Source organism: Pollicipes pollicipes, unplaced genomic scaffold (genome assembly GCF_011947565.3).
Source record: "Pollicipes pollicipes isolate AB1234 unplaced genomic scaffold, Ppol_2.1 Scaffold_2555;HRSCAF=2994_pilon_pilon_pilon, whole genome shotgun sequence".
In the NCBI taxonomy this organism is placed as follows: Eukaryota; Metazoa; Arthropoda; class Thecostraca; order Pollicipedomorpha; family Pollicipedidae; genus Pollicipes; species Pollicipes pollicipes.
In genome coordinates, this window is record NW_023596136.1 from 45,881,765 (window position 1) to 45,899,826 (window position 18,062).

Here is an 18,062-nt window from a genome sequence, read left to right on the forward strand (position 1 = left end):
GGAGCAGGATCATCAGCCTGTCAGCGTAAAGTCAGGATGGCTGGATCGTAGGGTTCGATCTCAGCGGGTGTAGTGTTTCCGGCTACCGCTGCGCCTCATACCAGAGGTACCACAGCAACATCAGCATCTGGCGCACCCCAAGGTTGGATCCTTCGCTGCGGATGCCGGCGATCGGAGGTTTTCCACTGATTGGGTCCTTGGCTGCAGACGCCGGCGATCGGAGGTTCTCCACTGATTGGGTCCTTGGCTGCGGACGCCGGCGATCGGAGGTTCTCCACCGATTGGGTCCTTGGCTGCGGACGCCGGCGATCGGAGGTTCTCCACCGATTGGGTCCTTGGCTGCGGACGCCGGCGATCGGAGGTTCTCCACTGATTGGGTCCTTGGCTGCGGACGCCGGCGATCGGAGGTTCTCCGATTGGGCCTTTGGCTGCGGACGCCGGCGATCGAGGTTCTCCGCCGATTGGGTCCTTGGCTGCGGACGCCGGCGATCGGAGGTTCTCCACTGATTGGGTCCTTGGCTGCGGACTGCCGGCGATCGGAGGTTCTCCACCGTTGGGTCCTTGGCTGCGGACGCCGGCGATCGGAGGTTCTCCACCGATTGGGTCCTTGGCTGCGGACGCCGGCGATCGGAGGTTTTCCACTGATTGGGTCCTTGGCTGCGGACGCCGGCGATCGGAGGTTCTCCACCGATTGGGTCCTTGGCTGCGGACGCCGGCGATCGGAGGTTCTCCACCGATTGGGTCCCTGGCTGCGGATGCCGGCGATCGGAGGTTCTCCACCGATTGGGCCTTTGGCTGCGGACGCCGGCGATCGGAGGTTCTCCGCCGATTGGGTCTTTTGCTGCGGACGCCGGCGATCGGAGGTTTTCCACCGATTGGCATACACGGTGCTCAAGGTTTGGGGCCGACTGGACCCCGCCTGTGTTAAGCAGTAAGGTTCAATTTCTGCGTAGTAGCTCGTTTTAAGTTGTAAAGAACCCTGAACAGCTTTAACGTTAATATGTGCTCACTACTCCACTTTGGGGGAGGGCTGGAGCAGTACAACAAAATGGCGACGTACGGACCAGTGGCAGTGGATCAGCAGACGGAGAGCTTTGGAACAAAATGATGTGCTTGATTCAAAACGGACAAAATAATGTTAACTGCTTTTCTGAGGGCAAGGTATGGCAACTACGCTGATCACGTGACTATGATTCTCACCCAGGGCATGAAGCTTCCTCTGACAGGGAGGATAACACTGGCACGACAAGCCACACGCATCACGTCGCTGTCGTTCCAGTGGTGGCATGATGCTTATCTTGGGTGGGCGAAGTCACCCCGGTTCAGACCATTTAGCGGATAAAGCAACTCGGCCAACAAGCTGTCACTCAGCGAACGCATTGATTCAAACGACGTTAATGGAGATTTTATGCGAGCAAAGTTACGCATAAATTTCATTCGTTTAAGTGGAAGGTAATGAGAAATTACTCTTTCAGCATGTGCTCACGAAGCAAGGCTTTAGCCGCGAAAGCAACTTTCCGGTAATTCTCTATTGGCTTTCATGCGCAAGAAGCCGAGTTGAAGCACCTTCATCACTAATGACTGAAATATCCCGTCACCAGACTCTCTGCAGATCACCAGTGTTCTGTCGCCTATACTAACAATCCTGGCTGATGGGCATGTTGCGGCATACGTATGGCGCCTTGCCCGGCGAGAGGATACTTTTCATTTTTAACCCTTTTGCACCTATTTTCCCTCCTCCAGACACTAAAATATAATAAACTTCTCAAGGATTCATCGCCGGCGATATGCTGAATGAGCATTCCACTCAAAAGCATGATGAGCGGCAGTGGGCTGTCACGTGGCCCCTCTGACGAGGCCAGCGCAGCTTTCCTTCGGAGCACCGAGATCTTACAGTGACTATATCACCACCTAAAAACGCTCAAACTTCAGCGCCCACGAACGCTCTTTCAGTACTCACGAGCCCTTGGCGCTTCTCGAGGGCCTCGGACGCTGCTGGACGCTACGCTGATCTCGATTCAGTGGCACGGTCTCTCTGGCAGGCGTTTAGTACAGCCCACGTGCTGATCAATCAATGGGATCCCCGATCCCGCCGATCGCTGGCTGGCCCGCCCCGCTGTCCAGCGACCTAGCGGTGGTCTCGCGTCGGCAGACGGCGCCACGGGCGGCGCCCGGACCCGCTCAGTCGGCCAGTCGGCGCCGAGCCACGCCGACCCGACGGCCGCCCGACCGTCTCAGGTAACGCCGCCGTGACCTGTCTCTGACCCTGCCGTGGCCTGTCACGCTGATGTGTTCAAGGGAGCCCTGCAGTGGTCTTTCACTGGCCTTTCTACGGTGACACCGTGATGGTGACCGTGACGCATCGTTGTGGTCTGTTTATGGTTGCTCTGTCGTGGTCCAAGTCACTGCTGTCTGTTCACGGCAACCCTGGCGTGACCTGTCACCTTGAGGTCATAACAACCCTGGCGTGACCTGTCACCTTGAGCTCATGACAACCCTGGCGTGACCTGTCACCTTGGGGTCATGACAACCCTGGCGTGACCTGTCACCTTGAGCTCATGACAACCCTGGCGTGACCTGTCACCTTGAGCTCATGACAACCATGACGTGACCTGCCACCTTGAGCTCATGACAACCATGACGTGACCTGTCACCTTGAGCTCATGACATGGTGTGACCTGTCATCTTGAGCTCATGACAACCATGACGTGACCTGTCACCTTGAGCTCATGACATGGTGTGACCTGTCATCTTGACCTCATGACAACCTTGGCGTGACCTGTCACCTTGAGCTCATGACAACCCTGGCGTGACATACCACTGTGGCCCTTACACGGTAACCACGACTTGATTTGTCGCTGCAGTCTGTCCACGGCCACCCTGTCGGGCCGTGAAAGCGTATTCGGATTCAAGTACACCGACTATGTCGCCAAAAATGTGCTCAGGGATAGTTCTCGCCGAGCTCATCATCAATGTGGGGTTCTTTGCTACAGTGGTTGTCCTTCAAGGTCAAATTCAAGATCAAATGACAGGGAACGTCACCCCGCCCAAAATTGCCAATGACATGGAGCAAAACTGAACTTAAATGGTAAAACGTGTCAAACGTGAGGGCGGTAGCGTCTTCGTGCTTATGAACATTGAAATGCAAGGTCAACCCAAGGTCACACAGCGAGGGACGTTGTGACGTCCAAACTTACCGACGCAAGAAAGTGAAATTGGTATAAAAATAACCAACATCCAACTCCAGAGACGAGTGAGGTTTGCTTACATACGGACATCGAACCTCAAGGTCAAATTCAGGCTCAAACGACAGCGAACACCACAACGCCAAAACTCACTGGTGTTTGGGGACAAACCCACTATTACCAAATAGGTCGCGTCAAGCTCAAAAGTGATGACAGTTTTCGTCGTGATGGCAGTTGACCCTCAGCGTCTGATTCAGGGTCAAAGAACAGATCAGTGAACAAAATATCAGGTATGCGTAGAACTAAAAACTTTCCTTACATTCGTCTGGATCAAAACAGCATTTAAGTGCATTGATTAGCGCTATTTTCGCCAGGGCTGCTCACACTGTAACAACTGATCTGCATGGCTGCACTTAAGGTTTTCTATTTTGATTTGTTAAATTACTGTGGAGTTTATCATTATTATCTTGGATTCGACCTTGACGGCTGACCGCTATAACGTTGAAAGCTTTGATCACCCGAGCACTCGACACGGGCTACCTGGTGAGAACGATGTTGACCTAAATCATTTACAGAAGATCACAGACCCACTTGCCACTTCTGTCATATTCCAGGTCACATTTAGCGCGTGTGCCGCAAAACTACAGCACAGCTACGCAAACGAAACCAAGGCACAGGTAAAATTGACCGTTCGGGAACCTAGTAGGACCTCCATCTAGTCGAGCAGGTGAAATTTATGATATGTATGGTTTTATAAGATATATGATATTATGATTTATGAAATTTATGATATGATATTATGACATCAACAAGAAGTGTCCATTTACAAACGTTTGCGTAAGTAAAAAGATGTTGTGCTCTTTTGGATAGTGTAGTTCAGTTTTGGCTGGAAAAAACTCTGAATTTACGTGACGGTGCTTCAGTAAAAGAAGCGAGTCAACAAAACGTAATATTGATATTTCCTCCGGGCCGTAGACTGAAAGGCACAAGAAGAGTGAACATTCGCATCACGCTTGGCAAAATTCAAATGTATCTTTCAGCCTATGCAGCCACGGGACTATGCCACGACATAATCTTAGGTGTTGACTCTCTTTATGAAAGACAATTTCTTCCAGACATGATAACCATTTACTGAAATTAGGTAAGCTGTTGTTCCTGCAAAAACAAATGCAAAACTGTCGATACGAGGAACAACACCTAGTGCAGCTATCAGAAAACATTCACCTGACCCCTAGATTATCGGCCCAAATTAAATGCCAACTGTCAAAAATTAAGTTTGCTGGAAATCAATTCATTTCAACACAAATGACGTCATCCCATGCTTTAAAGATGAACATGGTAATCTTTTACACAACGCGGTAGTTCAAATGTTGGAAACAAGTGCGTTCATTGGGCATTGGTTAGCGAGACAGGCAGACACTTTTTAGAAAGCGTTACATTCCCGGCTAAAGCATTTCTCTTTTAAAAAACAAAAATAACAATAGATTGAAATTAACAACGTAACCGAGTAACTGGAGTGGCCATCAGAGTCGAATGAAAAATTGAAAATGTTCAATCTAAGCTCATATTTTGGGTGAACGGCACATGCTTCTAGAACATGCGTTAGGCAGGAACATTGATTTAATTATAGTAAAAGCTCCGAGCTAACGACTACCCACACCACTAAAATGTTTATGAACACACAAAACAATCCACCTGTTAAACAAAAGCCGTATGAGATCCCTCTGACACAAAAAGCGATCGTGAGCAAGCATGTGGATGATATGCCTAAAGCAGGTATCATCCGTTGGAGTAACACCCCTTGGCTGATTCCCATGGTTCTGGTGCACAAAAAAGGACTCTCATCGTGCCTGAGTTAACTTTAGAAAATGAAACGTCACCACAGTTGTGCCCACTCTCAGCATTCCAAACGCTTAAGACATTCTTCAGTCGTTAAAATATCCACGTTCCAGATCTGTTTGAACTTGAAGGCTGAATTTTGCCAAGTTGCTATAAAAAATAGCATAAACGAAAACGACTAGTTTTAAGGAGTACGCGCTTTCGAGGAGCACGTGCAACACCTTGGACTGTCTTTAAACAATTATGATGCGCTAACCTCCAACTCAAAATATTAAAGCGTTAATTTTCTAAGGATAAATTGAACAAATTAGGGCACATAGCATCTATTATAGGCATCAGCGTGGACCCAAGCAAAGTCAAAGTCATAAACAATGTGCAACCGCCTCGAAATCTCAGAGGAGTGCTTGTTTTTTTAATGGCATGCTATCGGTAATATACACTTAAGTTCAATGATATAACTAGACCATTAATGGTACATACGAGAACAAGCGCGAAATCTGAATGAAGCGATGAGACACAACGTGCCTGTGAAGCTGTCAACACACGATTGGTAGGAGTCTCAATTTTGGCCATGCCAGGCGTTACTCGAACATCATCGCTGTGTACAGACGCTTCACAATGCGCTTTGCTCTCATTTCTCATGAAAAAGAACAGGACGATCAAGAAAGAGTGATGCAAAGCGTGTCGCATCAATTTACGGACGCGCGAAGGGATGGCCGAATATCGAACACGAAGGCGTTTGTTATCGTGTACAGCGTAGAAAAACTTTGTCCAATATTCCAGGACCAAAGCTCAGAGCGTATACGGATCATAAGCCCCTACAACGTATTTACGCTGATGAAATCCAAAATCCTTTTCCGAAGATGGGTATTGTGATGAATGAGCGTGGCTGCAATATTGGTGATGTGTCAATATTGCAGCATATAATATATGCTGCAATACTGATGCATTGGTGCTGCAAAAAACGTAACTGCAGCTCTTTTATCAAAACTTTCGAGATAGTAACAAGTTCAAATATATCAACTGGCGAACGGTTATATTGGCGTGACCAGCAGGCTTGTACTTAAGAAAATAATGTGACGAGAGCTCACAACTATCACAAAGCAAGACCACAAAGGATGTCATATATACCGAACGTATTACTATGGCATTGACAGAACCTGAGCTTGGGGAGGCACAAAAACAAGATTTCTAGTTAGAAAAAACCTTTGCACTTGATAAGCGTATTTGAAACGAAAGCGAAAGAACATTACTTGTAAGAAGACATGCTGTACCACGTGGCCTCGGGAACTCAAAAACGTCCGCTAACCCTTGCTTAACTAGTGATTCTTGTAAGTTCAAACGCGCCATGCTAAGGCGAGGCGCATGATGAATGCTTAGGAAGACACCTAGGCATTGAAAAGACCACTGACGCGGTTTTAAAACCATTTTTTGGCTAGATATGTTAAAAGAGATAGACACGTATGTTCAAACTTGTAAAAAATGTTATCTGAAAGGCTCGAAAAAGGAAGACGCCCGTTGCAAGAAATGTCAATGCTTACTGCCCCTATGACCGATCTCGACATTGATTTGACCGAATCTGGTCTAGTTTTCCCAAAAGCAAAACCCTAAATTTGTAACATAGTTTGTCTATTCTCTGAATGGCCAGAAAGTTATTCAAATTCCCATAAAAACGAACGCAATGGCTCAAATGCGTTTTAACGGAGTGATACGACGCCCAGAATGTCCTCGATCAATCCTGAGTGATCAAGGAACCGAATTCTGCAATGCCCTCACTGACGCCGTCAGCAAGGCGTTAAGAATTGCTAGGGGGCGTACTAGTAGCTATAATGCTCAGACCAATAGAAAACGAAAAAAATTTCACCAGGTGTTTAATGAACTGATCACAAAAAGGTGAATGAGGATTGCACGAAATGGGAAAAATACTTCAATCATGTTTGGCGGCACAGAGGGTAAGCAAAATGAAAAGTCTAGGTACTTAACGTACTTCCCAATGAAGAGTCGAGACCCAGTTTTACCAGTGGACAATTCGATGCTACCCCGTTGTTAAAACTCTGGTGAAGAGTACGTCCCTCAAATATCTGAAAGCCTTTTCGACGTACTTAAACACGTGACAGAAAACATCCAACAAAGACGAGGTCACAGCAAAAGGTTAGTTGATAAAGGCGCACTCGCATCCTCATTTCCAATGGACGATCCTATCGAGCTATATATAATTGACAACAGCCCTACAATTAAGATCGGTTTTTCATACAAACTTACTTTGCATTGAAAACCATATTTTCGTACTCTAATTAAAATCGGAGAGGAGAACTATATCATCAAAAATATTACAACACATGGGACGAAACTAGTACATTCAGAAGATATCTAGAACATTCATAATAAAGGACATCAACGACGCATGAAACGGAAGCTATAACCGCAAAACATCATATAAAAATTTGCGTAAAGCCAGAAACAAACCGTTTCGTCCCCAACCTCCTAGACTACGAAATCAGCTTTTCTCGACGACGGTCACTTACCGACAGTTACACGCGGATAAGCCGCACATGTTACAGTCTTACCACAGGCAAGTGACGATTATACTGACGAATCATTCGATATGCATCAAAATATGATTGTTCACGTAGAAGCAGCCTATGAGGAACAGACTACTGACCAGATAGCTGCAATGTTACCGGACGGAGAAGACAGCAATCCTGTGCACTCACACGGCTACGCATTGCGATCGCAGATACCTGCGAGACAACATGAAGATGGTTTCTGGACCTGTCTAGCTGGTCGCAAACGAAGAGATATGAGCAGCCCGCCACCTAATGATCCCTCACGCGGGCAACAAGCCTCAAATTTATGGCGTTTAGTTGAAAAACGACCCTGACGCTGGTCATATGAGGACCAGTGCTCAGACACCAATTTTTGGCCTGCAAAAACTGCAAAGCTCTGCACTCTTCGCGATATATCTGGTGGTGTCGTTTATCCTCATTTCCTAAGAAGGTTCTGGCTTTTACAAGATACCCTGGCAGTCGACGATCATCCTGGTGCCATGTACTATGTGTTATTCCTTACCTCTAACCTCTGGCGACCCCAGTAACTTCTTTCTACCCATGGGGGAGATGAACTCAAGCTACAGTTCGTGGGCAATCACTCTTTCCATAAATATGTCGTTGATTAAGATACCATCTTATCCAGTTGAGAGAGATACTTAAGTCCTAAAGGGCCTAGCGAACTACCTTAATCATCAATTAGTCGGTAAAGCCGGAGAACTAGTGGATCATGCGATAACACGCCTCACGAAGGCCACTCCAGGACTACATGATGAAACCATTTACTCCTATGACACTTTTCCTCAGCTTACACAGAAACCATATACTTGACGGCCAAGTCAGGGGCTCATCGGTGATATTGGTAACGGTCTGATCTGTCTGTTTGAAACAGCCACCGAGATAAACCATCTCCAAGCTCAAGTTTCCATTCTAGGGCAGGGATACAATATTATATCTCACTATTTCAATGGAACACCTGCTGTTCTAAATTCGGCACATTTGACAGTTGAATCTAATCACATACAACTGAATAAAATAACTCATGCTTCACAGAAAGTCTAAAAAAACCCACAGCGATTCGCTCTTTCCCATGGACCAAGCATTATATGTTTTCACCACGGCCACATATATTGAGTATATTTCAGACTATATATTAGGATAATTACAAGATATATGCAAACTTCATTACCGACTAAACAACCTGGACAATTGACTAGTTTTGTCGAAGGTTCGCAGTCTCCACATCAAATTGATAGCGGCAAAGAGTTTTCAAAGAAAGCTCTTTGCCGCTCAAAGAACATAGCACTTCCAATATTTCTTGCTTTACCATTTCAGAACGTCCGTTTCATTCGACCAAAAATGGTGCAGAAGGAGTCTGTCTTCAATGTACTTTTCTATATCCGGCTACTTCATGTGATCAGGTGTTCAACTTCTAAAAATTCTCTAAAGATCGAGTTCCGCATGGCGTGCGTAGGGTTTCGCTCGCATGCTCGGTAGACAAAGTGTCCTCTCTTGTGTTGTCCGAAAATTGTTGTCGCTAGCAATACATTCCCTTTGAGAATATTGAAATCAATGTAATCAAAGCCACTAAGACGCATCAGGGAACAGAAATTGCCAAGCATCCCACAGCCATGGCCGCGCTGCTCCTGTCACTGGCATGACTTGTCGGTAATACTCAAAGCCCAAGACAGTTTGTTGTCAACGTGCCAACGCTTATTAAACTATTTTAGACACGGCCAAATGCCATTCCAGAACAAAAGCAATGCCAAGATAATGCCTCAAATTAGGAAAATATTGAACTCACGTTTGAATTGCTTCAGATGGGGTTTCATCATGGTACGTCACCGTGGCTAAAGGTGTCGCCAGGAATATCCAGATTAAAGGTTAAGGTTATTAAGCCAAAGGTTATGATAGAAGGAATGACCGTCATTCAGCTTTTCACCAAACGTGATATAACATCGAGGCCCCACGTCAACTGACGTACATTTAACGATGATTACCACTGCAATATGCTGTCATTCACGAAGCTCCACAGCCTGCAGCTCGGGCCATGGCGTCATCATCGGCGATGATGATTGTTGTGTGTGTGTGTGTGTGTGTGTGTGTGTGTGTGTGTGTGTGTGTGTGTGTGTGTGTGTGTGTGTTTGTGTGTGTGTGTGTGTGTGTGTGTGTGTGTGTGTGTGTGTGTGTGTGTGTGTGTGTGTGTGTGTGTGTGTGTGTGTGTGTGTGTGTGTGTGTGTGTGTGTGTATGTGCGTGTGTGCGTGTGTGTGTATGTGTGTGTCATAGGGGCTGTACGACGCACTCTGATGGGCGCAAAATGACCCTAGAAGTCGACGCGCCCTAAAAAACCCAATCATCATCACGACACACTCTGTTACTGAGGCTATATGGCGTTACCTGCCTCCCGTCCTGGCAGGAAGGGCGGGTACCGCAGGAAATCGAAGTCCGTATCTCAGGTCTCCCAGGCGCACAGCTTAACAAAATGTTCAACTGCCACGCGTGTACCATGGCCGATTTTCCCGCAAATACCAGTGGTTTTTTTCTGCTTCCGAGAAGAGCAAACGTTCACCAAGATTTAACGATGAATTGGGAGTCCGGTGAAGCAAACCCACACATCTACTAAATGGCTTTCTATTTTTGACAGAATGAGGCTCCTGGGCGGTTAACCCAATCAAAACTCGCCCATAATCAAAATTCCGATCTCGGCAGTCGCCGAACACCGATCGAACAGGACAAGTGAAGCTGCTCACGGAGGGAGGCGCTACACGCGGCTTGAGAGCCGCCCCAGCATCGTGTCATCCATCACTTTGCAGGACCTGTTCACAAGCCGGGTTGTCCATGGCGCCATCCAAGGGCAAAAATTCGTTACGTGTTGTTGCCCACACTAGCATGCTTTCAGCCAGATTTCGTGGAACAGTAAAAAAGACAATGCACGGTTGACTTCAAACTCTAATGTACTTCCCGATATTATGCTATATTTTATCACCAAATATTGTGAAATCTTCAGCACTTAGACTTTTCGACGAAGGTGAAGTCATATCTTGGCTCCGTAGTTTTTCCGGGAGAGCTGTGAACTACTTGTGTCATTACCGTGAGGGTGACATTACTCTCTCAACCACAACAGTTTGCCGCATTCCTTTAACTGCAGCTCTCTGAATGATCACAAGTACCATTATCAGATTTTCCGTAGGTGTGTAAACGGCGCCCATCTGTTTCTGACCCGACGACACGTGAATTCGTTTCGGAAATCCCTCACATTGCCGTTCCCTTGATAAACGACAGTTTTTACCGGGATATGTGTATAAATATATACACACATACGCACACACACACATATACCAACACACAAACATACATGCATGTATATATATATATATATATATATATATATATATATATATATATATATATATATATATATATATATATAAAACGTATGCATATAATCGGCGTCATTTTGAGATGGCTTACGCTTAAGAATGACATCTTACTCCAAGTAGTGACATAGGAGTCAACTTATATTAAGCCAGCTAAGCCTCTGAGTGCTTCCAATGATTCATAAAGCCTTTGCGCCAATGTGAAGTCATAACTTCAAAAGTTTTGGTCGGCAATTTCGGATGTCTCCATTCAGATAAATGTCTTCCTTTTACATTCTTACACATTGGGACGATAACATGGCAGACAAAATGGGGTTGGAAGATAATCGGATTTGTTCTTGGACAAGTCCATGGTTTAGGCGATTGACTGTTATCTGTTGTTCGAACATGCATGGGTATTTGGCCTCGTGCTTCGCCATTTTTGAGTCATCCAAAACATGTCAACATGTTGATTTTGCCGCGCTCGGTCCAAAGACCCACGGTTGAAAATACAGAGGCAAACGTCACAGAAGTCACACTCCTGCCGTCCCCGCCCGTTAAGCCTCCTGGCACTCTACATAAGCAGAGCCGACAGAGCCGGAAACGTACTCAGTCCGTGGAGCAGGTCAGTATTGGGTGCGGCGGGATGATCGGAGAAGGCTACTGCCCAGTGACGTGGGCTCAAGTGGCGGGCTGTCACACCAGAGAGCTGCGAGCGACAGTGTCCATGCCCGGCTGCGTTACGGGGGTCGAGGGGTGTGCGGCAACTGGGCTTCCCTCGTGTGTTGCTGGCGTTTCTCGCTGTTTATGTTGAAGAAGGACACAAGCGGCGCCGACTCGTCACTAGTTTAATCGCGGCCGAGGTGCGTTTTACGTGACACTGACAGACAGCCTGCCAGTTTGATGTAACTAAGTTCAGTCCGTTTGCTCACTTAACGCGGGCGCCCTGCGGCCTCTGGCTCGGTGGTCTGTTTACCTTCCGTTAAATGTCGTCTGCATCGCGGTGGTTCTTTATAACAGTGAACTGTGTCCTGTCCTGAGTCGTGCCACGACTTACATGGTTCGTTTACAGTGTTATAGAGTAGGAGTTGTCCTCTGGGACGTATCACTGCACGTCTATGACATGCGGTTGTTACACTTAACTGCAATCTACAGCCCCGCCGATATGTTTGTCTCTGGCGTCGAAATGCTACCTGTTGCTCGTGTCACGCGGTTGGTCTGTGCGTGGCATGCTGCTATGATATTTTCCGAGGTGAGTTATTGTTCCAGTGTAGCTGGGGTCTACTGGAGTCTGCACATTACCGAGGTCTACTGGCCGTGTCATCATCGCTGCCTGTCGGTCTGTGATGCGCCGCTGGGACCTGGTGTCCATGGCCCACGTCGATGCCGCGCATGCGTGCTGCTGTATGTCATCTTCTGCTCAATACATGTCACTTAAGCCTGACGTTCCTGATACGAACTCCTATCAGATTGGTCACCGGTGCTGCCGCTGGCTGACTCCCCCTTGGCTTGACCCGGCCAGTCCCGATCGGTGCCTCTATGGCCGACCTCCACTGGCTTAGCCCCCGTCTTGCAGCCCCGCCGATCCACGCGGCCGGGCCCGAGCCGCCGGCATGGGAGCCGGGGCGAGCCGGAAGAGGCCACCGGCCTGGAGGCGACGCTCCATTCTGGCGCCGCCGCCACCGCCGCTGCCCAAGGACCCCCGCATGCCGCTCACCATCCGCCAGAAGTTCAACATTGTCAAGTCCTGGAAGGGCATCAGCCGCGCCATGGAGCCCACCGGCGTCTACATGTTCGTCAAGTACGTGACTGGGCGCAGTGGGTGCACTGACGCGACCCGCGATGAAGACTTAACTCCGCCGGGTGACCGTGAGTGAGTTGGTAAGGAGCTGGTGCAGCCGCGAATGCGCCCCCTTGCTTCATCAGCTTTGCAAAACTTTCGCCGTTGCCATTAAGTCTATGGCGTAGTACGACAAGAATGAATCCGAGACTGCTCTTGCCCACGCAGCTCTTTGGAACGTCGTTGAACAACAGTGTAATCTTATGCATCGCAACAGTTCCTCGAATAATTTCCAGCCCTGTTACTAAGGCCGGCGTGCTTTTAACAAGACCCGCTTGTCAGCAAAAACGCAGCTGGATGAGTGCTCAACGACTTCCGATGCCCGCTTCCGAAACTGCTCCATTTGGTGGCACAAGTGAAGCTGCAGTAGGCCTGGCTAAAGTGGTCTTCTTTCGAGGTCTTTTAGATTACGTCCGATTCATTTTATAGCATGGCATTTCAGACTAGATTCTTGCATCATGGCTGGAGATTTGTCTGCACCAATGGAACAATTCAAGGCCTTGGAAGCTTTAAGAGTTAAGTTGTGGGATAACAACTTTGCACATGATGAATGACATCTTCGCCAGTGGGGGATCTTCTTTGTGTTTATTGGCTCAATTCAACAACCTGAATTTGAAACACAATTATCTGCTCATCAAGCTGAGGTTCAAGAATGTCGTCAAAAAGATGAGCGTGAAAGGGAGTGTTCCAAATTTGTATAGCGTTTTAGCTCAATTAGTCATTTTGAAGATCATTCCATGCACTTCACAGCCCCGCCCTTTTTAAGACCTAACATTCTCTAGCTTTTGAGCTACACGCCCGTTAAGATGTGCAGACTATTTCGTGTAGACTATTTCAAGACCAGTTATGCATGCATGACGCCATGGCAACATCATTTAAATTATCTCACCCCATGGGCCAGACGACGTTCAAAGCCAGGAAGAATGTCATCATCCAGCCGTTCAGGTCTGGCGTCCGTGAGAGCAATTTTCAAACATGGTTGACGTCAGCTGGCTCTCAAACAAGGTTGAGAAAACTGTGGGAAATTAAACCACGAATCAGTTGTTGTGCTACATTATATTAGAAGCTGGGCGTCGTTTCTTCACTTGCTAGTTATCACGAAAACAAGACTTGCAATCAAATAATGTAAGAATAACGCCGTAGCCGAGTATGCGAATACAAGCAAACACCTTAGACTCACTGAGTAATATGCGAGAACACCATGAGAAGTGCCAAAAATGAGCACATAACGATATTTGGCGCAGCCAACACTTCCCACACCACCACTATAATCTCTTGGCGAGAAGTACCACAATAACTGTTAGGGTAGCAATTTCGCACGGCTAGTTTGGCAGCGCATCAACATCATAAAAAATGTTTCTGGTTAAAATCAAGCGGCGCCATATTGAGAAGCATGTTTACCAACTAGATGAATTTGTCTGTTTAATGTAGTCTTCTCCACTCAAAAGTATGCCAAATGATGAAAATAAGCACGCTTCTTTATGTTTGCTTCCTGCTTTGCTTCAGACAGTTTGCTCTTCACGTGAAGAATATTTCCTTGGAAGGGAGATTTCCACATTTGTATGGGGTTTTGAACCGAAATAGCCATCTTGAAGGCCATTCGGTGCAGTTCGGAGGCCTACCCTTCTCAAGTCCTTAACCTCTCTGGTTTCTTAGCTACACGCGCGCGAAGATGTGCATATTTTTCGGGGAGACTACTTTAAGGTCACCCACGCATCCCTGCCGCCATAATAACGCCATTTAAATCCTGCCATTCCACGGGGTATGCACCGATCAATGCTAAAATATATATTTGTCAAGTCGTTCATGTCTGGCGTTCATGAACACCACCACCAGATGTACGAGCCGTCAACTGACTCTCAATTTATGTTGTGCTAGGTACGACGAAGCATTCAAACAGTGACGTACTGAGGAGCATGTTTACTAAACATACAGTTGTGTTGTCTAAAGCAGTCTGTTTCACTTAAAAATATATCAATAGTTCTCAGTGAGCTTTTTTCATCATATCGAATGCTCTCTTCAATATTTTCAGATGTGGGGCATTCCACTTAACTGGCCACAGGTACGCCAGAGGAGAACCTGTTGGCGATGCTGCTATTGACCGCTGGATGGAATGAAAGCTTAAAGGAGCGTTTGAAGCCAGACTTCCCCACACCAGAATTTTTAGCACTGACCTTTGCGATCCGTGGCTCTGCTGCATCACAAATCACTGCCCATCATCGATCCGAACCCATCGCCCGCACAAACCTCCACTTTTTCGTGGCCCCGGTCTTAGGAGCGATCTTCTCTTCCGCACTCACGATAAGCAAATAGGATTTATTTAATAGGTCGGGCATGCCCTGGATTCCATGCCGGTGAATGCAAATAAACGACCGTTGTAGAAAATAGCAGACATGCTCAAGCCCACCTAATATAAATGTTGAGCGTACTTGACGACATGGCATATAACCATTTCCAGCAACAGGTCGGGCTGCTTTCGAAGTGTCTTCGCCCCGCTCGCCCGGGCAGGCTAAAAAACAACATCCGTCGGTTGCCCTTATTTTCAAAATGCAAACTTCATCCTCACCCTTCCATCCAACCATTGGTTTGATTAAATCATGTCACCGATAACTCGCGCAGAGGCAGGATGGCGCAGGCCGTGCGGGCTGTGCAGTCAGAGGCGCGGTACTAACGGACAATCACCGCATCGATCTCCCCGCGTCGGCCTTCTGCGCTCTTCTCAGGCGTATAGCGTTATCTGGACGGGATAGACCACGACATTTCCGTAAGACAACCAATGCAAACTAAGTTCCAAACATTGCATTCTGTTCCACCCTTGTATTTCTTGTGGAGGAGTTCAATGAGTGAAGAGTTTGCCTTTGTTGTGGGCCTTGGGCGAAAATATGCAAATGCTAGTCTGAGCCAGAGTAACAATATCTTAGCTCCAAGTGTCGAGCGTTGGGAAAGGGTGTGGCTATAGCGGCAGCACACCCGGGTTCGTGCAGCTTTTACACCGGTCTGACTTACTCTGCCAAGTGCGCTAGGCTCAAGATGCGGTATTGGATCCCAGACCCGGCTCTCGCGACCGTCAGGGAGTATTTCAGTGATAGAGTAATGAGCGGAAAGGATTCACGGACTCTCAACGTACCGGCCTAAAGAACTGTCAGCGTCTCGAGCTGAATGTCAACAGTTGGTATCTTTGACCCTTTCCGAGAACTGAATGCGGCCGTTGATTCCGCATCACTCAAATCCAGTCGCTTCTAACAATATCAAGACCACATATAGTGCCTGCTGCGCAGGAGCCTTCCATACTCTGCGCCTTGCCGCCAACAGGCGATTTTTGCGCATGCGCGAGAGCGCTTGTTGAAACAACAGCGGCATGTCGGGCTCCTACGCACGCTGTATAAGTCGGTAGTGCGACCTTTTGTGTGTGACTTTTGTGTAGATGCTAGTACGACTTTCCATTCTCCTGCTGCCCCCCCCCCCCCCACACCCCCTCCCTCCCGTCTCCCGCAGACTGTTCGAGGACCACGCCGAGCTCATCAACTTCTTCGAGAAGTTTCGAGAGCTGCGTAATCGCGACGCGCAGGCCGAGAGCCTGGAGCTGGCCGAGCACGCCTCTATCGTCATGAACTCGCTGGACGAGGGCATCAAGGCGCTTGAGGACATGGACTACTTCTTCACGCTCCTGCATCAGATAGGCGGCGCTCACACTAAGGTGCCCGGCTTCAAGAAGGAGTTCTTCTGGGTGAGTGGCCACAGGCTCAGTGTTTTGTTTTTCTGTCATGGGCTTTTATGTTAGGTTTGCAGTGTTTATTTCAATGCGCCTGGAACAGTATCCATTTCCGTGAAGGTATTGTGCGTGAAATTTATCAGCATGTTATGTATGTTCGGGAATTGTGTGCAAGGATACCTTGTAAGGAGGATCAACCCACTGTTGTAGGGGACATATTTCCCAAGTTGAGCGCATCAGGCTGTCGCAAAACTGGTAGTATACAATGACATTATTTGCCGTGTACAGTTCACCTGTCTTTGATTTCCAATATTTCCAATGTGTTTTCGTCGACAGCCTGCTTTTCCGCCCAACGGAACACCATGCTGTTGCAGACTTCAGTTTAACCATATTGTTCCAGAAAATCAAGAACCCGTTCTTAGAAGCAGTGAAGGTCACGCTTGGCGATGCCTATACGGACAATATGGACAACATCTATAAGCTGACCATCGATTTCGTGATCAGCACGGTCGTCGAGGGCTTTGATCGGGCGGAGAGGGCACAGCGCTCGACGTAGATGGCAGCGGCGGCTCTCGTGCTCATGGTGGCCTGCAATGTGGGCAGGCTCGCTAGGTCAAAGGCCGTGGACTCAAGGTCACAAGCGATTTGTGAGCCCGCGGACCTCGCTGACACCACCGACGACAGTAAACATCGTGTACAGCACCGCCGTTGTGATCGGAGACAGCAGTTGCCACGGAACAACATGCCCAAAATGTCGTGAGAACGTTGAAAATGTGTTCACAAGTGAACCTAGGCAGTGATCAGTGAAGTGCGCATGCATGTCAGTGGTGTGCGGTTGCCGCATGCGAGTCGCGTCGTCGGTCGGCATCGGGCTGAAGTGGCGTTTAATGTTCTGGCAGCACGCGGCCAGGCGCCAAAGTCAGCAGCGGTGCGTGTCAGTGAGAGGCACGCTGACATGACCGGTTTCCGTAGTCACCCGCAAAATTACAGTGGATAGGGGTGACTTAAGCTTTTTGAATGAGCTGTTCTGCCTTGTGAAAGGTTACTGCGCACGTAAAAACTGCTGTTAACATGCACAACAGGGTGTGTCATCGCGGGGGTGGATCTCTTGGAATCATCTGAGACAAAGTTTTTCCTTGGCACACGGATTAATGATAAACTTCCAGTTCTGTCGCATCGCACCAATGCTGATATTCGTGAGGCGATAGCAGCTTTTCTTTCATAGGCCAAGAAAACCGTTTTCGATACTAACGCCACCTATTTTAAGCACTGGGATCATCCTCCAACAAGCCTCTAAAGCAGCCACTTTCCACACTACTGGTACTTGGTGGATTAAGTATGAAAGAGATATCATGAAGAGCACCAGCAAAACATTGCCAAACAGCTTTTAAGCTGACTTTTTAGTAAAGAACATTAGTTTTGGTGCAGCCCAAAGCTGTGCAGTCCATGAGAATGCTCCATGACAGACCGGGTCGGGTTCAAGTTTGTTATTGCTAACGCATCATTGTTATGTTGATTTGCAATTTACTGCGCTTTTTTGCGTGGAAGATGTGGGTTATGCTTTAGTTTTACTGGTACTGAAA

The 18,062-nt window shown here is 47.7% G+C and overlaps 1 protein-coding gene across 1 annotated transcript; it reads left to right on the top strand.

Annotated features, from left to right (window-relative positions):
* Positions 1 to 12,540: 12,540 nt before the first annotated feature.
* On the top strand, positions 12,541 to 17,533 carry LOC119101847 (neuroglobin-like). Its single transcript, XM_037225272.1, has 3 exons — positions 12,541 to 12,728; positions 16,263 to 16,494; positions 16,880 to 17,533. The coding sequence occupies exons 1-3, from the start codon at positions 12,541 to 12,543 to the stop codon at positions 17,033 to 17,035; spliced, it is 576 nt and encodes a 191-aa protein (XP_037081167.1). The 3' UTR covers positions 17,036 to 17,533.
* The last annotated feature ends 529 nt before the right edge of the window (positions 17,534 to 18,062 follow it).